This window comes from Hirundo rustica, chromosome 10 (genome assembly GCF_015227805.2).
Source record: "Hirundo rustica isolate bHirRus1 chromosome 10, bHirRus1.pri.v3, whole genome shotgun sequence".
Classification (NCBI taxonomy): domain Eukaryota; kingdom Metazoa; phylum Chordata; class Aves; order Passeriformes; family Hirundinidae; genus Hirundo; species Hirundo rustica.
Window position 1 is genome coordinate 4,372,590 of NC_053459.1, and position 24,696 is coordinate 4,397,285.

Genomic DNA, 24,696 nt, shown 5'->3' on the forward strand with positions numbered 1-24,696 from the left:
CCCGCCACCCCCGGGGCTGGCTCGGTGCGGCTGCGGGGCCGCCACGCCTCCCCGGGGAGCCGGCCCGCTCCTGCCGTGGCGGGTCGGAGCCCCCCGGCTCGTGATGTCACCTAATTTCTATAGAAACGGCCGTGACATCACGCGCCGTGGGAGCGGGGGGAAGGCAGCGGGAGGAGGCAGCGGGGCGGGCCGCGCTTCGCTTCGCCTCGTTTTCCCTTCCCTTCCCTTCCTTTCCCTTCCCTTCCCCCGCCCCTCACCGCGCTCGGCGCTGCGGGGCCGCGCCGCAGCCGGGCTCGTTCCCACGCCGCCCCGCGCGCCCCATTCATAAACTCCGCCTCTCCACCCCCCCCCCACCCGCTTCTCCCCCGAGCGCGCGCACGAGCGCCCGCTGGCGCGCGCCCCCCGCCATTCACGCCGCGCGGCCCGCGCCATTCATAAACACCGCCCCCGCCCCGGCCCCGGGCCCCGGCCGCGCCGCGCCCCCGCCGCCGGGCCCCCACGTACCCGGCCGGGGCGCCGCAGCCTCAGCGGCAGCGGGGCGAGCCGGGAGCGGGGCCGGGGATGGCGCGGCGCCTCTCCGAGCCCGGGCACCGCGCTGCCGCTCTGCGCCGGCCCGCAGCCCCCGAACCAGCGGCCTCCGCCGCGCCCCGCCCCGCGCCGCTTGTTTACCCTCCGCGCCGGCCAATGGGGAGCCGCCGCTCCGCCGCCTGCGCCCTCTGATTGGCCGCGGCCTCTCCCGGCGCCCGCCCGCGCGCCGCTCCGCCGAGCACCATTGAGACCGGCTGAGTGGGCGGGGGCGGAGGCGACCAATGGGCGCGCCGGGATTTGCCTGGCTCCGCCCGGAACGTTTTTCATTCATAAAAAAATAGAAGGGGGAAAAAGACTGACGGGTGGGGCCGGGGCAGCGCAGGGTTTAAAGGGGCCGCGGCCCTTTGCAGGAGAGGGGATGGGGGTTAAACGGGCGGCCCTGGGGGTCGGAGAGTCAGGGGGGGGACAACCCTCGGGTCCGGGCCCAGGGTGGCGAGGAAGGGCCGGGTCCGTGCGCGACGTGCCCAGGAATGTGCCACACAGCAAGCCGTGCAGATGGAGTGCACCTAGGGCCTGGCAGGCCCCGGGGTCCCCTCTGCTCTCTTGGGAGGGGGTTTCACACAAGCAAGGCAGCGTCACACGGGACCCACCGCGACCCCAGGGCTAACCCACGCCCGAGTACTGATTTCGGCAGCCTTTCCCTACAGGCACCCTGGAGCCGGGGTTGCCTTTGAAAAGGGGCACGGGAAAAACATCTCCCACTTGCAAGGGCTTTGAGGCCACGGATGCCTCCAAGCAGACTCATGGACACGCACACCACAGGCGTCCCAGAGGTTAGGGAATGAATCTAGGACAGAATGGTGCTGCTGGGTGCCTGCCAGGCCCCCCCACTGCAGCATTTCCCTGCTAGCGCCTCAGTTTCCCTACCTGTAACAAGGGGATGAGACCTGCCACGGGGACCAGTGGCTGCCCAGGGAGGACACAGCACACCCCAAACGGGCTGCGTGGAGGCCGAACGTTGTGGAGGGACACTCGGAAGTCACTGCCGGAGAAGGCAAAAACAAGGTGTTGGGTTACATACTGCACGTCTCCCCTAGGGAGGGAGAGGAACCTTCCGCTTGGACCCCGGGAAGTCGCCCAGGGATTAGGAAGCCTGTCGGTGCAGAGGTGTCGTGGCCAGCTTGCAATCCTCAGGTCGTGGGCTTGTGGGTGTCCTGGGCGAGCTGCCCAGCGTGTCTTCGGGCTGCTGGCAGCAGCTCCTCTGTGGGCGCTGGGTCACCGGTGGGCTCCCGGAGCCCCCCAGGGCCCCCTGTCCCCCGGGATGTCCCCAGGGCGGTCAGGGCAGGCAGCTCATCCTGCCGCCGTGTCCCGATGGAGCGATGGGGGGGTGCTGGGGTACCGCCCGTGCCGGGGGCAGGAAGCACGGAGGGCACGGGGTGTCCTCGCTGCCGGGGGCTCGGCCGGCACTCGCGCTCTCACTTCCCCTCCGCACAAAGGCGGCCCGGATTAAATCACTGCAGGTAAAATTAGCGGATGACACACGGGCGGGCGGGGGGGCGGCCAAACCCGGGCCGGGGAGCACAGAGGGGATGAGCGGGGTCACCGCACAGCCCGGGGGGCACGATGGGCAGCCCAGGTCAGACCTGCGCCGTCTGGGGGCTGCTCAGCACCCCGGGGACGCGGAGAGGTGATGAGGCCGAGGGCGGCCAAGGGACAGGTGGGTGGGAGGTCACAGGAAGAGCCGAGACCCCTGGAGAGCCAGGGCCGGCGGGGGGGGGGGGGGTGTGTGTGACCGATGCCTGCTAAATTTAGACCCCACTGAAGAAAAAAAAAAAAAAAAAAAAAAAAGAAAAAAAATTGCAGACTCCAAATTTAGCCGGATGCAGCTCCCACTTCATCGTGCTGCTGCTGCCAGCACCCCTTCAGCCCCGGCGTCCTGGAGCGGGCACCGTCTCTTTTAGCCCCTGGAGGTGGGGAGGCCACACCTGGCCAGGAATCACCCCCACGCAGCCCGGGACCAGCCGAGGAGTTCATTCCCATCTTTATTGGAGGCAAGCCCACAGCAGTCCGGGTGTACACGGCAACACGCGCTACGCTACGGACACCATTCCATGCAGGCAACCACGGCTACACACACACAGCGAGGAGCGGGCTGAGGCTCCTGTGCCAGTGGGGCTCCCCAGCCCTCAGGGACCCCCAGTGCGGCACCGGCACCAGCGCCTAAGGGCTTCTTGGGGGGCTTGGTCCCATCCCACGGATGGGAACTGGGCTGAACTGGGAGACGCTGGGGAAGGGGGGGGGGATCAAGGCCTCGAGCGCCCCGCAGCTGCATGGCTTATTCCTCCCTGGGGCCGGGACAGCTGGGCTGAGGTCCCGGGCTCTGTGGTCCCTCCTGGGCTCGGGACCTTTGCACCATCGGACTGAGGAGGGGGGAGCTGGCAGGCCCGTTGAGCCGTGCCTTTGGCAGTGGGGGAGCGCATTGGAGCTGGGTGCCGTGGTGCAGGTGGCGGGGATCATCTCCCTGGCCATCAGAGGGGACGCCAGGGTTGGAGCCTGGCAGGATGGTGCTGGCGTGTCCCCGTCCCGCCGGCCCAGAGCGGTGGCCCTGGGCTCGCTGTGCCCTGCAGGACGAGGCTGGGTGTTCACCCCTGGAGCTGAGCCGCTCACCCCCGGCAGTGCCAGACGCGGGGCTGCAGGCACGGGCACAACGCCCTCCTGCTTCCCCGGCCCCGCCAGCACCGCCGGCAAACCGCGGCACAGACCCCAGCGCCGCCCTTTGCCCGAGCCCAGCAAACCGCGACGGGGGCAAGGAGCGGGAGAAGCGCCGCTGGGTCCCCGCAGGCTCTGGGAGAAAGCCCTGCCTCGGGGCTGAGTGGGCAGGGAAATGGAACCGAACCCGTTGACCTTGTGCGCTGCCATCCCACGGGACAAGGCTGGCACCCTCCCGCTGGCAAAGCTCGGGAGATGGCGGAGGTGGTTTTCTCACCCTCCCCGAGCGCGGGGCTGTGAGGCACTGCTGCCCCCGGCCATGGGCTGGGGAAAGGGAGGCGGCTGCTCCGAGGGACCTGGCGTTCCTTTGGCCTCGCTCCGTCTGCTTTCACCTGGCTACTCATAAACAGCTGCCTTGGGGGAGGAGAGTGGATTTCTGCACTGGTGACGTGTGCCTGTGTACCCAGGTCACGGACAGCTCCCTTCCAGCTCGCTGTTCACTCTGAAACAGCGATGGCAGCCCCCTCTGCCAGGGGAATGCTATTGAATGGGCACCTGCAGCATCGGGAGGGACTGAGGGGGCACTGGGGGGGACAGGGTGATTTGTCCCAGCCCTGTGGCAGGTCCCAGCAGGGACACAGTGGGGACAAACAACAGTTTTGCCTGCCTGTGGTGACATCCGCGGGGCGCACGCCACTCACTCCCAGCTTGCTCCCAGCAGCACAGGAGCCTCCACCAGCCCCGAGGGAGCTGCCTGGGAGCAGGGCTGACTCAGGACGTGGCTGTATCCCGCACGCAGGCCCACGGCTGGAGGCACCGGGTGACTGCAGAAGCACCCAGCAGCCCTTCCCAGGGGCCAGTCTGGCCAACTCCTGGCTCCTGGGAGTACATTCAGACCACCACAAGTTCCATGCTCCATGCTGTTTCCTGGTCCCTGTGCATCCTGGAGAGAAGCTGCATCCCCTGATCTGTCCATCCACGGGTGATGCCCCCAAAACCTGCCTGTGCACCCCAGCAGTCACGCAGGCAGCAGCACCTGTGAGGCTCCTCGGGTTTGGAGAGGGCTGTGGGGAGACCTGGCCGTACAGAAAGCGAGGAGCAATCACTCTGCCCCACTCCCTGCAGCCCAGGAGAGCCCATCAGAGGCAGCACCCGTCGCACAGGGAGAGCACCAGCCTGGCAGAGCACCCTGGGAGATGTGTGGAAGGTGCTGGCGGCACTTTCAAGGGAGAAGAGCTTCTGGATGTCTGTCCCCAGGGTCTGCAGCCCCCAGCGCGGGCTGGCAGGCTTTAGGAGAGAGGAAAGGTCCATGTCCAGAGGAAGGAGGTGCCATGGAGGACAGCCAGCAGAGAAAGGTCATGTCTGTGTCCAACCTGGGCTCCTAAAAAAGTGACCCCCAGAGTCCCTTTTTTCTCCAGAGTTTGCTAAATAAATACATAAATATGAACACAAAGCCCAGAGCTGGGGCTGCACTCCCCCAAAAATCCCCTTTTTTTTGCCATTTCCCTGTAAAAATGTCTCCTCCCATCCACCCCACGCCTGTCCCTGTGCACTGTCTGTCCCCAGCTTGCCCCACACCTCGTGGCTCCCTGGGCTGGCAGCAATGGTTCTTTGCATCTCTCTTAAACCCCACAGCACAGAGGGGAGTGGCCGAGACGGCTCCTCTAGGCTAAGGAAATAAATAATTCCTCCCTTTGCAAGGACTGGGGGACAGAAAGCAGTGCAGTGAGACATCAAGTAGTCTTCAGGAGGATGATCAATAAATAGTGGGGCTTAGTGCTGCCTCAGAAGCACATTCACTGGCAGCTTGGCTGGAGGGTATTTAAATAAAGGGGGAAAAAAAAAATCCCAGTCCTAGTGCTGCTCCAGCAAATGTGCTCGCTGCATGCCAGCCTGCTTCTCCCCCTTCTTCCACCCCAACCCGAGAGGACGCTTCTGGAGGTCAGGAAGGAGCCTACAAGGCCTTCCCAGGATAAATAATCCCCACTGGGCTTGGAGGGGGAGTTTCTGTCCCCACTGCAGGATGGGGGTCTGGGGACCCCTGCATCAGGCAGGTGGCTGGGATGCTGAGTGCCTCCAGGCTTGGACGGTGCTTTAATCCCGAGTTCGGTTTCTCCTCTTCAGGAAGAAGAAGCTGCTCTTCTGGGGGGGGGCCCAGCAGCATGGGCACCTGGCTTTTATGTGTAATTTTGACCTAGAAAGAAGTAGAAAAACCCAGCTCAGTAAGAGCTGACACCCTCCAGCCCCAGGACCCTCGGGAGTGACCCCACGAAACTGGGAGCAGCTCAGCGCTGGGGTGAAGAGCTCTGGAATCATGTCTGGTGCTGGGATGGGGAGAGGATTTCTCCTCTGTGCAAGAGGTGAAGCGGTAGGGGAGCCTCCTGCAGCTCCCCCGGGGAGGAATTCTGCCCATCCATCAAGAAATGGGAGTGTCGTGAGTCCAGGGCCATCACGGGCACAGAGTCACAGCGGGTCGGGCTCTGCGGCCACCCTGCAGCAAGAGCCACAGCCTCCCTCCAAATCCAGCGGCTTTGCCACCAGGAGCCAAGGCTGTCCCACCCTGCCGTGCTGCCATCCTCTCCTGCCCCACCCTGACATCCTGCCATGCCCTCCTGCCCCATCCCGACACCCTGCCATCCCCTCCTGCCCCACCCTGACATCCTGCCATCCCCTCCTGCCCCATCCCGACATCCTGCCATCCCCTCCTGCCCCACCCTGACATCCTGCCATCCCCTCCTGCCCCATCCCGACACCCTGCCATCCCCTCCTGCCCCATCCCGACACCCTGCCATCCCCTCCTGCCCCATCCCGACACCCTGCCATCCCCTCCTGCCCCATCCCGACACCCTGCCATCCCCTCCTGCCCCATCCCGACACCCTGCCATCCCCCCCTGCCCCATCCCGACACCCTGCCATCCCCCCCTGCCCCATCCCGACACCCTGCCAGCCCCCCCTGCCCCATCCCGACACCCTGCCATCCCCTCCTGCCCCACCCTGACACCCTGCCATCCCCTCCTGCCCCATCCCGACACCCTGCCAGCCCCCCCTGCCCCATCCCGACACCCTGCCATCCCCTCCTGCCCCATCCCGACACCCTGCCATCCCCTCCTGCCCCATCCTGACACCCTGCCAGCCCCCCCTGCCCCACCCTGACACCCTGCCATCCCCTCCTGCCCCATCCTGACACCCTGCCATCACCTCCTGCCCCATCCCGACACCCTGCCATCCCCTCCTGCCCCATCCCGACACCCTGCCATCCCCTCCTGCCCCATCCCGACACCCTGCCAGCCCCTCCTGCCCCATCCCGACACCCTGCCATCCCCTCCTGCCCCATCCCGACACCCTGCCATCCCCTCCTGCCCCATCCCGACACCCTGCCATCCCCTCCTGCCCCACCCTTACATCCTGCCATCCCCTCCTGCCCCATCCCGACACCCTGCCATCCCCTCCTGCCCCATCCCGACACCCTGCCATCCCCCCCTGCCCCATCCCGACACCCTGCCATCCCCTCCTGCCCCATCCCGACACCCTGCCAGCCCCCCCTGCCCCATCCTGCCCCTCCCTGGGCACTCACGGTGCAGGACGGCTGCATCCAGGGCTCCCCATCCACCTGCATGGGCAGCAGCTTGGACGTCCTGCAAGGCACAGAGGAGAGGGCGGTGGTGACACAGGTGTCACCCGTGTCAGGTTCCACCGCTGGGCGGGCACTCGGCTGTGAAGGGGGCAAATACCTGATGATGACGGAGGAGCACTGGGCCAGTCTCTTCCCTGCGCTCTTCAGCCCCGTGTAGATCTGCCCCATCTCCATGGCGCCCTCCAGCCCCACCACCTCCAGGAGATGGTCGCTGAGGTCTGCAAGAGAGAGGGATCTGAGCTGGCTCCCCCCATCCCCCGGTGTCCCCCACCCTCTGCCCTCCCTCGAAACCTCAGGGCCGGCACACCAGGGCTGCTGGCTGTCCTGAAGCACAGTTTGTTTGGCCTCGTGCCCTGGCGGCACCGGGGGGATTGATCCTGGTGTCCTCTGTGTCCCGAGACCACCAAACTGGGTGTTCCCAGCGCTATCCAAAATCTGTGGAGCAGAATTACTCCTGGTCTGAAGCAGCTCCTGAGCGGTGCCAGCCCCGATCCCCACCAGCCCCTGGGCTGTTTGTTTGCAGTGTGTGAAATGATGACACCCCTTGCCTGGGCGCCCTGGGGTGCCGCAGCTCCCCAGCACACGTGGCAGAAGATCTGCCGTGGCAGAAGATCTGCTCAAATCCCAGGGCATCACCTCTTTCACAGCTCGTCCTGCTCTTCTGGGCCACCAGCGAGGACCCCTGACAACGGCACAGCTCTCTGCTTCAGGCTCCTCTCCCACACACACCCTGAGGAATCCTCCGAGCCTCCCACGCCCTCTGACCCGCCCACGAGTGGGGACGTGCCCAGGGTACCAGCCCTGCTGTCCCCTGCGGTCCCTTTGGGGCTGCCTTGTGCCTTGTGCTCCGTCCTGCTGCCTCTTGGCTCCCGCAGCAAGGGACAGACGGTGACAGGCTGGGATGTGGCACTGCTCTCCTGGCAGCCCCATCACAGGGGGGCTGATTGCCCCCCCAGCCCCAGGCTGTGGGAGGTGGGGCTGGAACAGCCAGGCACCTTGTGGATTCTGCTGGCTGCTTTCTACCCCGCTGCTCCCCGCTGGGGAACGCTGCCAGCGCTCTGGGCTGGCTCCCATGGCCTCAGCAGCGGGTGTGAGGTGCCAGCTGGGCACAGCGGGGTCCTGCTGCTCCCAAACCCCACATCCAGGGCTGGAGCCCGGGGAGGCGCTTACCGGGGGGCAGCCCTCGGTGCCGCTCTGCGGTCGGTTTCCCCTGCCGTACTGTGGGCTCACGCCGGCGCCCCAAAGACACAGAGCTGATAACGCCTCCTCCAGCGCGGTCACCCCAGAGCTGGTGGGTGCCCGGCGCCCCCGTGCTGAGCCAGCCCCGCCCCGCTGCCCAGCGCTCACCCTGCACGCAGAACTTCAGCTCCTTGGCGTCGGTGACCACGGTGCCCGGCGGCCTCTCGGGCACCTTCTTGCCCAGCCGGTTGTAGCCGCGCTGCTTCTTGGTCTCGCCCCACAGGTTGGAGCCCCCGTACATGCTGGGGATGTTGAGGACGGCGATGCCCTCCAGGGAGGCGTTGCTCAGGTCCAGCAGGGTCCCGTCGCACTGCGGGGCACGGGGGGGGTGTGTCAGGGAGCTGTGCCCACCCCGCGGAGCCCCCTCCTCTCCCCAGGGTGGGAGCGCCGGTCCCTGAGCACAGAGTGACACCGCCGGGGACACGGGCAGCTCCGGAGTGGCTGGAGGTGCAAATACCCTCCCGCTTTGCTTGCCTAGAGTTGATGTCAACGCTCCTTGTGCTGCTCTCCCCTCTATTTCCACAGCAGTTTTACTACAGGTCCAAAAGAGCAGTTTCAAAAAAAGCAAATTCCCGGGGGGCCACATAAGACCTTGGCTAGACTCGGTGCTGTGACCCAAAACGGGAGGCAACACCACCCTGGCCCTACAGCGACTTCCACCCAAGGAGCTCCAGCACCTGCTTTCCCCCCTCTCCTTGTCCACACTGACTCCAAAGGACTGGAAAGTCTGGCTGCCCAAAAAGTAGCTCAGACCAGTTTGTGTCCAAGTGCCATTTGGAAACTAGAAATAAGGCTGGAAGGAAATTAGGGGAAGGTGTCAGAAGGAAAAACGTCAGGTTTTGGAGAGCAAACCACAGCACAGCACACAGAACCGGCATGCCAGGCTTTGCCGTCGTGCAGCAGTTGTGCCTCAGCTGAAAATTGCCTGTAAAAGTTAAAATATCCATTGCCTGCAGCTTTTCCACAGGATTGAAAGCAACAGCCACGGAAATGCATTTCCTTCTTTCAGATCTTCTCACGCCACCCAGACACGGATCCCCTTCCTAAATACCTCTGGAGAAAGCAGCCACTTTTCCATCCAACTTGAATTTCTATAAAGCATTCCTATTTTCCTTGAGGCATCTGCTCTCTACCTTCCGTGCTTCAGCAAATCCCAGCACAGCTTTTCCCTTGCATTTTGGTGATGCAAAGGCATCTCTGCCCTCACTCCTCGAGCTGAGAGGAACGAAACGGGCTAATGAACCCCTTCCGCTGCCCCAGTTCTGGTTGTTTTGCTCTAACCAAGGTCTAGAGGTTGTTTTTACCACCCCTGGGGCCGTGCTCAGGACACCGAGCGGAGCTCGGTGTGTCAGATCCTTCCTGCCTCCCCTCGTGCTGCGGGCTCTTATTTTTAGCCTCACACTGAAAGCAGAAATCTTCTGGTTCGGGAGGGAAGAGCTGTCTCTCCAAGGCTTGGAAAGGATGTTAATCCTTTTGCTCTCAATACATCTTAATGATGTTGTGATCCGTGAGGAGAGAAAGGACCTTAATGCTCTTGGGCAGCGGCTACCGAGCGAGAGGGCTCCGATTCCTCGTGGGGTGGACACGGGGTGACCCCGAGCACCATCCCCAGCCACAGGCACCTTTCCCACCTGCCAGCGAGGCAGCGGGCGCCCGGGCAGCCACGGTGGGCTGGGAGCGAGTTGGCTGCCAGGAGTGCAGGGTGCTGGGATGCTGCAGGAGCCTGTTGCTGCCCGCAGCGGCGGGCAGCAGCGATCCTCCCTGCAGAGTCCTCCCCAGCCCGTGCCAGGCGGCCACAATGGGCCCTTTGAGCAGGGGCAGCTGACGGCGCGCTGGCAGCGAGGCTGGAAGGAGAAATTTGCAGCTGGGGGGAAAAAAAAGCAAATTCATTTCCAGGAGTTGTAGGGGGAACGAGTGCCAATTTCCAAAACAAAACTGCTATTTCTCTTCGAGGCTGACAGTTGCCTGGGAGCTGGAGGGAGGACAGGCGGCTGCTTTCAACTCCAAACACTGCGGGATTAACGCTTTCCTGGCGGTGGGCTCTGCTGCCGGGGACCCGCACTTGGTGGGGAGCACCTCGAGAAGGAAGGGAGAGCACCTCGAGAAGGAAGGGAGAGCACCTCGTGCCCGTCTCCAGCAACATTCAGCTCCACAAACACGGACTTTTATCCGCCCTGGGATGCTGCTACACGGGTGGCGAAGGGGATGAGATGGCTGTGATGTTGGTCCTGCCCCTTCCCACAAGCATCCAAGGGTGCAGCTGCCCACCCCAGGCTTTGGGAAGGGCAGAAACTCCCACAGCAAAACCCCTCTGCAGGGACGTGTCTGCAGGGCCAGCTCCGCTCCCTGCCCACCGCCTCCTCTGACTCCCACCGCCTCTCGGTGCAAGCGCTATTTTTTCTCCCCTCACCCTCCAGCCTAAGTTATAAAAGGGTGGATTATCCAGAGACAGGGAGAGACGGAAGTTTACAGCCCAAATCCCCAGCGCGGAGAAGTGACAGCGCTCTTAGCAACCACGGGCCCTCCTCCCAGCTCTAATTAAAGGCTGTTTCCATGTCAGCCAATGAGGGCTGCGAGCAGCGCGGAATTTACAAGCAGAATGTTCCAGGCATGCTCTCAAATACAGCTGGAAGTGGGGAATACGGGATTATTCTTCTGCCCACAGCTGGCCGGCTTTGCGGGGGAGGAAGGGGTCCGGGTGGCCACCACGTCCTCCTGCCACAGTGAGGGGTCGAAGGCACCGAACAGCCGAGGGATCCATGGGCAGCGGCTCCAAAAAGCCTTTGTGCCAGAGCTAGACCAGGGGCCGTCCCAGGAAACCCACCTCAACCTCAACATAGTCGTGGAGCTTCTTGCAGGTGGCTGCAAAGGTCTCTGAGGTCCCGAATTCGAAGTACCACAGCTTGTTCTTCATCCTGGGGCACAGAGACACGTCAGAGGCCGTGACCTGCCCCAGTCAGCAGCGGGATGTGCTGCCAGAGGCTGGCTGGAGCCGCTGGCATGGGCACGTGGAGGGGATGTCCCACACCCCAGCAGCCTCCCGGCACCCCGGGAGCCCCTGAGCGCGGGGCTCATTCCCTGCACCCGCTGCTGAGCCAGGTTTGAGGGGGCGCTGGGAGGGGCTGTCAGCAGAGGGGTTTTCCTAGCAGGGGATGGGGGTGACACAGCACGGCTCCTGCTGCCACCGCCCCGTTTCCAGGCACCCTGAGCGCAGTGAGAACGAGCCGTGACCTGCTGCCTGCCCTGCCCTCCCTGCCCGGCCTGCTCCTGCCCGTCCTGGAATTCCATACTGATTATAAAGCATGAATGAACCTAACTGGGTGTGAGGCCAAGTTTGAGCAGCCTGCCATCCCAAACCCCCACCCTGCCTGGCCCTGGACCCCCACCAGGCCTGGTCACGCCCTGCCTGTCCCCAAACACCAAACCCTCTGGGAGCAATGCATGGCAGGGGCAGGGAGTGCCCCCGCACCCTCGGGAAGCCCTCACCTGCTGTTGAACTTCTCAGGGTGTTTTTCTCGCATGATGTGAAAGCGGTGGGCGATGGAGGCATCCTGTGGAGAGCACGGAGACACCAGTGGCACGGCGGAGAAACAATCCCCACCTTGTGCCCCGTGGGCACCATGACACGGTGCCGCTGCTGATGACAGCGATGGCCCAAGGTGATGGAGGCACCCTCAGCCAGGCTCCTCCCAAAGCTTGTTAGGTGAGACGTAATTAGTGCGCTAATTGAGAGTGGCCTCCTCCCCTCATCACAGGGGCTCTGCATGGAGGGGATGATGGGAGGGGAGGAAAGGCAACCAACAGAGCAGTGGGGCGCTGGGGACACCCCGAGACCCTGCACCCGACAGCTCCCCCAGCAGGACGGCAGCTCTCCTGAAACTCATCACAACCTCTCCTTACGCAGGGTGGGGGTGTTTAAGCCCAGCTCAGAAGCTGTCACCAAATGCCACCTGCATCAGCAGGAGCCGATGTGAAGCCAGAAGCATCCTGCAGTGCTGCAGGTGAGTGACCCGTGCCGTGGTGGCACCCCTGGCACAGGACAGAAATGCTGCAAGGCCCTGGGAAGAGGAGGGCTTTCCCCAAAACACTCCTGCCCTCAGGACTGACCAGCACTGGGCTGTCATCCTCCCCAAGCTCCCTAACCGCTCTAGGTCAGGAGAACATGGGGAACAGGGTTTCAAACACCAAAGCAGGGCTTTGCTGATGTCTTGGCAGGTGGGGTGTCCCTGTCTTTGGCACCCCAATCTTCCCTGACTCCTATTTAAGCTCCTTTCACACTCACACTTGCAACGTTCCTGCTGGGAAGATACAGATCCCATGCCTGCTAATGTATCTTGGTGCTGCCTTTACAAATGACAATAAAACCAGGAAAAAAACCAAAGAGGCCCGGAGATGGAGGGAGGTTGAAAGTGCGAGCAAGGAGGAACAGGAAGGGAGAAACCAACTCCTGCCCCATGGAACTCACCACGCCGATGGAGAAGTAGTTGTTGATGATGGTGGATGGCACGGGATCTCCGTTGGCCTCCCTGTCCGTAGGGATGATGTCGATGTGCCAGCGGTCCAGCATCACCTCTGTGCTGTGCTCTATGTCCTTCAGCACCTTCATCAGGTTGCCTCCTTCATAGCCTGGAGGGGAAAGAGGATGAAGGAGGACAGAAGGGGAGCCCAGCCACGTCATAGCCAGGCGCCAGGCACTTGGGGGCTGCTGCTACGGCACATTCTTGCAGCAGCGGCAGAGATCTTGGCTAATGGCAGCAGGGCTCTCCAAACGGAAACCTTTGGGCAGGGCCCGGCTGCGGAGGGTTCGGAAAGCAGCGGCTGCTCCTTTTGGAAGGAGCTGGAGGCACCAGGCTCAGCTCTGAACGGCATCCCAGGAGCCCAGGGGTGCTCCCTGCCCTGGGGATGGTCACACTGGAGGGTTCCCAAGGCCGGCCACCCCCCGGGCGATGCTCGCCCGTCCTCACCTCCTCCCCAGCGCAGGCACCGCGCGAGGTCGTTGCCCGTTCCCAGGGGCAGGACGGCCACGGGTGGGTGCTTCACCAGGTTTGCCTTATCTGCAGTTCAAGGGAGAAGAGAACTCTGGGGCTGACAGGGCTCACTCCCCATGCCCCTCCTCAGCCAGCAGCCCGGAATGACGCTGCCGGCAGGATCACAGCCCGCTTTCACCGGGGGAATCTCGGGATCACCAAGGACGCGGGTGGACGGCGCCCTGCGGGAACGCAGCTGTGCCCTGCTCACCTATGCAGTCCAGGATCCAACCCACCGTGCCGTCCCCTCCGCAGGCCAGCACACGGAAATCTGGAGTGTCCCGAAAGAAGTTCAGCCTGGAGGAAGGCAGGAGAGACGGGGGGTGACGTGGGAGGGCAGGGCCCGCTGGGAGGGGGCAGAGGAGCACCCGCAGCAGCTCCGTACCCTGGCGTGGGGCCACCGCGGTCCAGGTTGTACACTTGGCGTGGGTTGAGCAGGTAGTGAAACTTCCGGAGGACCCTGGGAAGAGAGGGATGTGGGGAATGCCCCGAAGGGGATTCCCACACCAGGAGTGATGCCCGAGGGACCGGCAGCCCCCAACTCCGATGGAAAAGCTGTTCCCAGGTGGGACCCCCCCCAACCTACCGCTCCCCTTGCCTTCCTCCGCTCTTGGGGTTCACAAACACGAGGAGTGGGTGTGTCCCGGGCTGGGCGCTGATCTGGGGGGCGGAAAACGCAGCTGTGGATTCCTGCCCGCTCTGAGATCGGCGGCAGAGCTCCCCTGCAGCCCGGTGCAGGAACCCACCTGCAGGCCTTGCCCGTCCACCGTGGTGGAGTTGAACTTGAAGCCCTGGCTGTCCTCGGGGCTGGTGCTGGCAGGGGAGTCGCTCTCGGAGCGGCGGCAGTGGGACTGCCTGTCCTTTGGGGAACCGAGGCGTGGATGCCCACGGGGCAGTGCCAGCAGCCAGGGGAGGCAGAGCAGCCTCAGCAACGCCCTGCTGGGTCCCCATCACTGGCAGCGAGGAGGGGGGCACTAACCAGGACGAGGGGGCACTGACCAGGGCAAAGGGGCACTAACCAGGATGAGGGGGCACTGACCAGGGCAAGGAGGCAGTGACCAGGATGAGGGGGCACTAACCAGGAAAAGGGGGCACTAACCAGGGCAAAGGGGCACTAACCAGGATAAGGGGGCACTGATCAGGGCAAAGGGGCACTAACCAGGACAAGGGGGCACTAACCAGGGCAAAGGGGCACTAACCAGGACGAGGGGGCACTAACCAGGGCAAAGGGGCACTAACCAGGATAAGGGGGCACTGACTAGGGCAAAGAGGCACTGACTAGGATAAGGGGGCACTAACCAGGGCAAAGGGGCACTAACCAGGATAAGGGGACACTTACCAGGGCAAAGGGGCACTAACCAGGATAAGGAGGCACTGACCAGGGCAAGGGGGCACTGACCAGAGCAAAGGGGCACTAACCAGGATAAGGGGGCACTGACCAGGGCAAAGGGGCACTGACCAGGGCAAGGGGGCACTAACCAGGGCAAAGGGGCACTGACCAGGATAAGGGGGCACTGACCAGGGCAAAGGGGCACTAACCAGGATAAGGGGGCACTGACCAGGGCAAAGGGGCACTGACCAGGATAAGGAGGCACTGACCAGGACAACTGGGCACTAACCAGGATAAGGAGGCACTGACCAGGATAAGGGGGCACTGACCAGGGCAAGGGGGCACTGACCAGGATAAGGGGGCACTGACCAGGATAAGGGGGCACTGACCAGGATAAGGGGGCACTGACCAGGGCAAAGAGGCACTAATCAGGACAAGGGGGCACTGACCAGGATAAGGAGGCACTGACCAGGGCAAAGGGGCACTGACCAGGGCAAAGGGGCACTAACCAGGGCAAGGGGGCGCTTACCAGGACAACTGGGCAGATGTAGGACGGGAGCAGGATGTGGTCCCGCAGTGGGCCCCCGTCACACTCTGGCTTCACGTGGGAGGCGCACTTGTTGTGGAGCTGCAGGAGGAAGCACGTGGAACAGAGGACAGCTGCCCTCTCCTGATCAGGAGCCCAGCGCCGGCCCTGCAGGCGCTCTGGATGTGCCCCAGCCCCGCGCACTCACCGTGACCTGGCACCAGACGCAGTGCAGGCCGGTGATGCCCTGGTAGCACTTGATGCTCTTGTGACATCTGTCACACTTGGCAGGCGAATTGCCCTCGATCCAGGTGTGCTGCATCACCTGCAAGGCACGGGGACACGGTGGCACAGCCACCCGCAGGCATCTCCCTCCTGCTAAGGGTGCCCAGCAGGATTTTGGAAGCTCATCCTGCAGGGATGGCGCTGATCCAATCCAGCCCCTTGCACAGCCCCTGTGCAGAGCCGGGGCAAATCTTGGAGCTGGGGGCTGTGTGGGTGCCTGGGAGCTGGGGATGGGGTGCATCCTGCAAGGCTTTGGATGCTGGGAACGTCCACGAGCTGCTGCCGAGGATGTGAGGGGCAAATCCCAGGGGAAGCAGAGCAGGAGACCAAGGGGCCAGGACACCCAGCGGCTCAGAAATGCACCCGCTGCCTACTCACGCTCGTGTTTCTCTTGGATTTAACGTAGGTGCTGATGCAGGAAGCGATGTCTTTGGACACACACCTCTCGTGGACCGTGTACTTGCAGACTGGCGAGAGAGAAAAACCATGGAGCCACAGGATCATTCATGTTTGAAAAGCCCTGTAACACCCTGGAGTCACCCCAACGCTGCCAGGGCGCCGCTGACCCACCAAGAGGGTGGTCAGCGTGGGAGCTGCCCCCTCCCCACTCAGCCTGCAGCACCCACGGGGCTCTGCACTAACAGGGACCAGCCCTGCCTCCCCACTGGATGTGGCAGGAGCCAGCAGTCTGGGAGTGCAGCATTCCGGCGAGGACGCAGGACTCACAGGAGCAGCAGAGGCCCTGCTTGCGGACCCCCAGCAGCATGGTGCGGCAGAAGTTGCAGTAGGCAGGTTTCTTGAAGTGCTTCAGCCTCCAGGCATGCTGCCCATCGTCCTTCACGTTCTGCAGGGCAGGAGAGTGGAGGCTGAGGGGCTCACTCCCCTGCTGCCAAGAGCCCCAGAGCCCTCAGCCCAAGATTTTGATCAGCTTCTCATCCCCTGAAAAGCCCATGGTGTTTCTGGGATTTTGCTCCCAGCAGGGTGGTGGGCTCCCCCCATTCCCCTTCTCTCGGTTCCCCAGAGCATCCCTGCCGCCCCGTGCCCCTGGGCACGTCCAGCTCCAGCTCCCAGGGACCCTTGGCACAGCCCAGCCCCAGAGAGGATCTTGGTGGCTGGCAGGGAGGTGACTTCACACCTGGGGCCAAGCCACCACTGCCACCACGGGGTGACAAAAGCACAAACCTCTTCATCTGGGGCCAGGCATGAGCACTTTGCAGGAGCCAGTTGAAACTCCCTGCTTCCTTGATTTTTTTCTGCCAGAAAGCTTGGCCCCCTCCCAGCCTCTCCAGGGGAACCAAGGGCACCATCAGCAAAACCACCTCTCCCTGCAAATTATTACCTGATGGCCAGGTAACAATGGCACTTGAAAGAGATGAAGGCCAAAAGGATGTAAAAAAACAAGACAGAGAAATAAAGTGGGGGTCCCAACAACGGTTCCTTTTCTCTTTAAACCTGACTCTACGAGAGGAGGTGCCATTTCAGGCACTCTTCTCAGGTTGTGATTAAACGTTCATCGAACAGGAGTGCGCTGCCACAGCACGGAGCGAGCCCAGCCCGCGGCTCAAAAACGAGCTTGAGAAGATTTGGGGGGTGAAGGGGTCAGGGAGGGGGTGTCAGCAGGGGCTGGGGCCAGCGTGGGGCTGCGTGGTGCCGCCTGAGCGCCTGGCCCGGTGCCGCGGGTGAAGCAGGGCAGGTGTCCGCGGGGGCTCTCACCGTCTCCATGCCCAGGAGGACCAGCAGGGGGATGGTGGTCATGCCGCCGCGGATCCACTCCTCCAGCGTCACCGTCCCGTCGTGGTTGTAATCGATCTCGTCCATCATAGCCTTCAGGATCTGCAGGAGGCGCGGGAGGCGGCGGTGACGCGGCGCCGCCAGCCGAGAGCCCCCGCGGCCGCGCCGCAGCCCCGGCACTCACGGGCTTCAGCTCGGTGGAGTCCCACTCCAGGTACTCGGCCACGTGCACCATCTGGTTGATGATGCGATCCAGCTCCTGAGCGCACACAGAAGGTAGTGCCCAGTGTCAGGGACGGCTCCGGGCACGGGCAGAGCGGCCAGCCCCAAACCCCCAAGGTCGGCGTTCCCATATGCCCGAGGCTACCCCAGTCCCACGCGGGAGGGGCAGCAATGCCCCAGTCCTCAGGGGGTGCTCCTTCTTTTTTTAAGGGTGCTCTGCCCTGAAAACCTGCAAATAAATCTGTCATGGGTTTTCTTTGGGGGAAAACTATTCTGATAAACCAGGTTTTATTTGCAACATGCTTCAAGAGCGATACCCAAAGAACAAAGAAAACATCATAGCACAAGGAGCTGTGCACGATTTTTTTTTCTTCCCTGAAATACCCTGACCTGATGTAGAGCTACAGTTCTTGGTGGGTGGATTTTTTTCCTAGCTCCTGCTAGAAATGCAGCAGAGCTGGCATGTGATCCCCAGCTCCGCGGTCCAGCTGCTGCTTTCCTCCTCCCTTCCCGTATCCCTGCCCCTTTTTGGAGCACCTCACCGGGGCACTGGGCACCCTAACAGTGTCCTGCACGTTTCCAGCCCTCTGAGCAGCTTTCTGTCCCGAGGGGATGCTCACCGAGCTGTCCAGTAGGCCATTTCCATCGGTATCGTAGAGGCGAAACATAACTGGAGGGAAGAGGGAAGAGGGGAGCTGCTGAGAATTAGAGCCCAGCCCCAGGGCACCCTGGGGTGCCCCGGGCAGCCTGCTCCAGGCTGCTGGAGCTTCAGGGTGGGAGCAGCACTGTGCTGGCTCAGCCAGACACAGGCAGGAGCAGAAGGGATGCCGAGTGGTTTTCCCAAGTGGACAGGAGCACCCAGCCCTGCGTTCGTCCTCAGCAAACCCCAGCAGGTGACACCTGAGCCTTGGGCAAACCCCCTGCAGGTGACACCGGAGCCTCGGGCAAACCCCTGCAGGTGACACCTGAGCCTTGGGCAAACCCCCAGCAGGTGACACCTGAGCCTCGGGCAAACCCCCAGCAGGTGACACCGGAGCCTCGGGCAAACCCCCAGCAGGTGACACCGGAGCCCCGGGCAAACCCCCAGCAGGTGACACCTGAGCTTTGGGCAAACCCCAGCAGGTGACACCTGAGCCTCGGGCAAACCCCCAGCAGGTGACACCTGAGCCTCGGGCAAACCCCCAGCAGGTGACACCGGAGCCTCGGGCAAACCCCAGCAGGTGACACCGGAGCCTCGGGCAAACCCCAGCAGGTGACACCTGAGCCTCGGGCAAACCCCCAGCAGGTGACACCGGAGCCTCGGGCAAACCCCAGCAGGTGACACCGGAGCCCCGGGCAAACCCCAGCAGGTGACACCGGAGCCTTGGGCAAACCCCAGCAGGTGACACCTGAGCCTTGGGCAAACCCCAGCAGGTGACACCTGAGCCTTGGGCAAACCCCCAGCAGGTGACACCGGAGCCTCGGGCAAACCCCAGCAGGTGACACCTGAGCCTCGGGCAAACCCCAGCAGGTGACACCGGAGCCACCCCCCCAGCACCACCCCGGGGGTGACACTCACACTCCAGCTTGTCTTCTGCTCGTCCCCGCTCCAGCAGGGACAGGTAGCACACGATGTCCTTCAGGTGGACCACCTGGGCCAAGGGGGTGGCAGGAGGAGGCGGGGTGGCTTTCAGGGAGCTGGGGCCTTTCCTCAGGCTGAAGGGTAACCTCTTCTCCGTGCTCCTCGTGCCTGTGGGCAGGGACAGAGGCCACGCGCAGGGATGACGCCGGACCAGGAATTGTCACCAGGTGGGACACGGGAATGAGTGACACCCGGGGCCGGGGCTGGGACACAGAGGGGACACAGCAGTGGGCGTAAAAAGGGCACTTGGGGCTGGGCAGCACGGCAGGCCTGGGGGCACGAAGCAGATGTGGGGCCGGTGCCAGCACAGGCACGGGCAGTGCCACTCGGCCCTCGGGGCGCAGAGCCCCACACCCCCATCACTGCAGCCACGGGCAGGATGAGCAGTTGGAGCCCACGGAGATGCATCCTGCTGGGAATGAGCACCCCCCCAGAAGGAGGGAGAAGCTCGGTGGGCAGCAAGGCGGCGTGCCAGGGTGCCAGGATGGCCCACGCTCGCTGGTGCCAATCGCAGGAGGGATGCTCCCGGCAGAGGGGCCCCTCCTGGGGGGCTGGCAGGGGCTGGCTGTGACTCCCCGCCCCATTCCCCCCTCCCTACAAGCTGCTGCCAGGTGATTAAACACCGACTGATGGGGCTCTGTGGGATGGGATCCGTAGCTTAGGCTTGCCAAGCAAAGGTGTCGAGATGCCAGGAACACGGTGAGTTTGGGAGGTCACTGCCACCACGCTGGGGACTTGACCAGAAGCTGGGGAGGGTTTGTGACTGCCATTGCCCCCTGTGGAGCCCCAGCCAAGCTCACCTGGCGACTGAGGGCTGAGCAGAGACACGGAGGAGATCTTGGAAGAGCCCGAGGAGTTGTGAGCAGAAGCGGCGCCGGCGTTGGATTTCTGGGAGGATGACCTGGACCAGCTGGGGGAGGCGTTGGGGATCGATGCCGGGGTGAGGGATGCCGGCTGAGGCTCAGCTGTGCTGCTGTGGCAGCTCTTGGGCTCGGCAGTGTGCCGTCCCAGAGCACTCCGAAGGGTTTTCCCATTGATCCCTGCAAAGCAGACGTGCCCGAGGGCAGCGTGACCCCAGGGTGTCCATGCCCCTTCCTCCAGGGGCCGGTGCTGGGTGCTCCTGGGTCCCGTCTGCCAGCCCCACGCCTCTCTGCCCTGGCATCCCAGCCGCAGGGCTCTCTGAGGGGCAGCACAGGGGGCTCCTCGCCCTCCTGCCTGGCCCAGGAGCTCCCAGCAGCGCTCACATCCCTGGGTGATGGGCGCCGCGGTGCCCAGGGCCAGGCAGGGAGGATGCAGCCCTCCGTCACCAGCCGGAGCTGCGGGAGGTTCTCCCTTTCCCTTTGCAGTTTGGAGTCCTTTCAGCAGATGTCTCCACCAGCCACGAATCCAGCCGGGAAGGGCTGGGGGAGGCAGAGCGGGGTGCCGGGCACACGCAGCCTGCTCTAGCGTGGCTGTACTGTGACAGAGGCACAGGCCACCTCGGGAGGTGCTGCCATGGAGCGACCCGGGCTCTGGATGTGCAGAGGAAAGGGCGCACGGCCATTGCATCCCGCGGAAATCCCTCCCTGGAGCAGCACGGGGCTGGGGATCCCATCCGACAGACGGGGCTGTGAGCTGGCCACGGTGCCACCCCCGCCAGGTGTCACTCCCTCCAAGTGTCACTCCCTCCAGGTGTCACTCTCTCCAGGTGTCACCCCCTCCAGTGTCACCCTCTCCAGGTGTCACTCTCTCCAGGTGTCACCCCCTCCAGTGTCACCCTCTCCAGGTGTCACCCTCTCCAGGTGCCACCCCCTCCAGTGTCACCCCCTCCAGGTGCAACCCTCTCCAGGTGTCACTCCTCCAGGTGCCACCCCATCCAGGTGTCACTCCCTCCATGTGTCACCCCATCCAGGTGTCACCCTCTCCATGTGCCACCCTCTCCAGGTGTCACTCCCTCCAGGTGCCACCCTCTCCAGGTGCCACCCTCTCCAGGTGTCACCCCCCCCAGGTGCCACCCCCCCAGGTGCCACCCTCTCCAGGTGCCACCCTCTCCAGGTGTCACTCCCTCCAGGTGCCACCCTCTCCAGGTGTCACCCCTCCAGGTGCCACCCTCTCCAGGTGTCACTCCCTCCAAGTGTCACTCCCTCCAGGTGTCACTCTCTCCAGGTGTCACCCCCTCCAGGTGCCACCCCATCCAGGTGCCACCCTCTCCAGGTGTCACCCTCTCCAGGTGTCACCCCCCCTTCCCTCCTGTCAGCGGTGTGGGAGTGCGCCCGTGGTGCCCGGCTGCCCCCAGTGCCCGGTTGCCCCCCAGTGCCCGGCTGCCCCAGGGTGCCCGGCTGCCCCGCGGTGCCCAGCTGCCCCAGGGTGCCCGGCTGCCCCAGGGTGCCCGGCTGCCCCAGGGTGCCCGGTTGCCCCCCAGTGCCCGGCTGCCCCCCGGTGCCCGGCTGCCCCGTGGTGCCCGCCTGGCGGCAGGGCTGCCTCACCGAGGGGGCTGTGCTGCGACACGCCGGGGCTCTGCTGCTGGCTCTCGGGGGAGGACTGGCAAATCTTGCGCCTGAAGGAGGTGAAGAGGTGCTGGCAGAGCTCCTCGGGCACGTCTGCCTCCAGGTAGGTCTTCATGAAGAGGCAGAAACCCTCGTAGTCGATGGGCTGGGGAGCGGACAGAGGAGGAGGAGGAGGAGGATGGAGGTGCCCCAGGCCACCGTGAGGGTGCAGAGTGGCTGTGGGGTTCACGCCCTGGGCCCCCCTCACTGGGCACTCAGCTGCAGAGCCCTCCCCGGACAGCTGGCTTCCCAAATCCCAGTGGCTGGAGGAAACCTACAGGCACCCAGAGGCAGCAGGGACAGAAATGCTCAGTGACAGCGTGGCTGAGCAGGGCCAGGGAGCAGGGACAGCAGCCAGGGCTGGAGCTGGGGCAGTGGCAGGAAAGGGCAGAGCAGTGGCACCTTCCAGCCCAGCCCCGTGGGCACCATCCTGCTCCTGGGGACTCTGTGCCTCCTCCTTCCCCGCCGGGCACTGCCATTGTGTCTTCTCAGTGCCCTCAGCTGCAGGGAGGGTCCTGTGGTGCCCTGGAACAGCAGGGCACCTTTGTGCCCCTCCTTGCCAGGTTCAGCCCACTGATTTTTCTCATTTTGCCGTGGTTCTAGTGAGTCCAGCCCCCACGGAAGGCTCTGTCCTGTTGGCACACTGATAGATCCCTCTGAAAATGTCCCCCGGAAAAAAATAATCCCAGCCTTCCTTGGAGGAGAGAGAGGGCACGGAGCTGTCCCGTCACCAATGGCCAAGTCATTTGCTTTTAGGGGCACAGCAAACCCCTCCTGGATTCTGGCTGGCAGGGCAATGGCCCAAGGAGCCCTCAGCAGTGGGATGGACATGCAGTGGGCACGGCCAGGGACGGCCGGGGAATCGAGTCCTGGGAGCAAAACCACGGGGAGAGAGAGATGGGCGCCAGGCAGCCAGCCCTGCCTTCTCCTGGCTGCTTCCAGCTGTGGGAGCTGGGCTGGGGGAGCCTGCAGGGGCTGGGAGCTGCCAGCAGCACGGGGGGACCCCCGGGTGTCCTGTTCACCGTACCTGCTCGGGGTTGTACCTCGACAGGACGCCGTCCCCATGGAACTCCTCCAGAACATCCTTGAGCTTCTTGGTGGAGTCTGGGGAGACAAAGGGACCGTGCTGAGCATGGCCCCGCTGGGCTGCCTCCCTCACCCACCCAGCACGGTGCAGAGGGGTTTAATCCGCTGGATATGCCATTTCTGGATCTTTCTGTGCCACCACCCATGCCCTGCTTCCCCTTCCACTTTCACAGGGCAGGGCAGATATGGAAAGCTGGGAGTTTTACATATGCAGAGAGCTTCCTCCTACCAGTATGGAAATAGACACAGCCCCAGAGCAAAGCAGGGAAGGCGTGACCCACGCTCCAGTCCCAGCTGCTCTGGACTCTGGGTGTCCCTGCCCCAGTGCAGGTGGCTCCTGGCACCCCTTGGCAGGGCCAGTCATGCCAGAGGCATCTCCAGGAGGTGCCAGGAGGGAGAAATAGAACTGTACTCATAGAATCATGGAATCATTTAGGTTGGAAAAGCCCTCTGAGATCATCAGGTCCAGCCGTTAACCAGCACAACTGTGTTCACTGCTAAGACAGAAATGTCCCACATCTCCATGGCTTTTAAACACCTCCAGGGATGGTGACTTCACCCCTGCCCTGGACAGCCTGTTTCAGATCCTCACTATCCTTTTGGGGAAGAAATTCTCCTGAATATCCAATCTGAACCTCCCCTAGTGTAGTTTGTGGCTATTCCTTCTTGTCCTATCACTGGATTGGTCCATGCAAACTTCCACACAAGGAGTAAAGACTTTCCCTGGCAGAGCATCCTTAGGGCTGGAGTGTCGAGAGGGACATTCATCCTTTCAAAATGGGGAAAAAAGGGAAAAGCAGAAAAAAAATATCAAGGTGAGTGAACATCCAGCCCTCACCTTCACACACACCTCTGGGCATGTGCATTTAGAAGGTTCTCAGACACACCAGCCTTCTTAATTATCAAACAATAATTTGTTATTATGTGAAATCCTCTCTCCACGTGTGCTGGCTCTGTTCCCCCCAGCCCTCTGCTGGGGACACAACTTGGCTCTGCCCCACAATGTCTGGGATGTCTGGGGCTCTCAAGGAGAGGGATCCCTCCTCGGAGAGCCCCCAGATCCCCTTCCCCAGCGCGGTGCTGAGCCATCCTACAGGGGAGGAGGCAGCTTGCCCATGCTGCAGCCTCGCTGGCCACACTTTGCTGAACAAAACAAAGATGCCGTCAGTGTTCCGAGTGCAGCGTTACAGATGGTGTTTCATGGTCTGGGATCCGGGAAAGCAAAGCCCATCATCCTCCAGAGAGGCAGAATGAGACGCAGAGAGGGACGGGGCACACACACCTCTGCCTGCAGCCCTGCCCGAGGTCTCTGGCTGGTGGGCAGGAGCACGGCCCCACCTGTGCCCAGCCTCACCCTTTTGACGTACAGCGTCCCCAAGGACGGCCCCAGAGAGCTCACGGTGTCCCCTTTGCCCCTCAGGCGTCTCCCACCCGGCCCTGCTCACCCCAGGGTCACGCCAGCTCGGCAAAGCAACGCCCTTGGGATCTCACAGCCCTTCTCCCTTCGTCCTGCGGCTTCGCTCCCCACCCCGCCCTGCTCCCAGCACCCATCTCCATCACCTGCCGTAAAAATCACGCCCACGCTCCAGCCCTCTGGCAGGCAGGACCTCAAGGACCTGGTTTTGGACCCCAGGGCTTTGCCCAGCCTCTCTCTCCAGCTTCTCCCAGCTCCAGGAGCCCTTGGGTGCTGCTGCAAATCCCCTTTTCCCGGCAGGAGCCGCAGCAGAGCGTCGCTCTGCAAGAGCGCTGAGGAAAATTACCGCAGAGGGCTGGCAGCCCGGAGCGCGCCGTGGAGCAGCTCGGCGTGCTTGGGAAAAGCCAGCCTGCTTTCCTGGTTGGCATTTCACTGCGAGGAACGTGGGAGCCGGCCGCCTTCGGACGGACCGCGCCGCGCTCACGTGTGCCCGGAGCTCAGCCAAACCCTGCCGGGCAGGCGGGCACGGGCACCCCGGCCAGCCACCTCCAGCCTCCCGGGCAACACCCGAGGAGTCACCTAGCTCCCCAGGAGGACACTGAGGAAAGGCAGGGCACGGAGGAAAAGTGGATCCACGGGACTTTTCTCCTCCCAGGAGGGCGCACGGGGTACTCACAGTCCGTGTACTGCTGGAGCTGGGCAAACTCGGTGGGGCTGAGCGAGATCCACGCGCCATCGCTCATTTTGGGGCGGCGGGCGCCACCGGCCGCCGTGTCTGTGCCAGGCTGGGTGCCGCGGGTCCCGCACGGCCCGGTCACA

At 63.4% G+C, this 24,696-nt stretch overlaps 1 protein-coding gene across 2 annotated transcripts; it reads right to left on the reverse strand.

Moving 5' to 3' along the window:
• Window positions 1-2,640: 2,640 nt before the first annotated feature.
• On the reverse strand, window positions 2,641-24,696 carry LOC120757287 (diacylglycerol kinase beta-like). 2 transcript variants are annotated; one of them, XM_040074513.1, is made up of 24 exons: window positions 24,554-24,696; window positions 22,405-22,481; window positions 21,318-21,388; window positions 19,653-19,892; window positions 18,790-18,960; window positions 17,852-17,901; window positions 17,194-17,268; window positions 16,992-17,111; window positions 16,005-16,122; window positions 15,657-15,745; window positions 15,202-15,318; window positions 14,997-15,095; window positions 13,884-13,997; window positions 13,724-13,797; window positions 13,523-13,597; window positions 13,349-13,434; window positions 13,075-13,164; window positions 12,576-12,736; window positions 11,597-11,661; window positions 10,935-11,025; window positions 8,219-8,420; window positions 6,969-7,089; window positions 6,812-6,872; window positions 2,641-5,431 (listed from the first exon to the last, which is right to left on the reverse strand). In XM_040074513.1, the coding sequence occupies exons 1-24, from the start codon at window positions 24,611-24,613 to the stop codon at window positions 5,192-5,194; spliced, it is 2,667 nt and encodes an 888-aa protein (XP_039930447.1). In that variant the 5' UTR covers window positions 24,614-24,696; the 3' UTR covers window positions 2,641-5,191. The 2 variants fall into 2 exon arrangements, with proteins under 2 accessions (XP_039930447.1, XP_039930446.1); XM_040074512.1 differs by having other exon boundaries at window positions 21,318-21,483.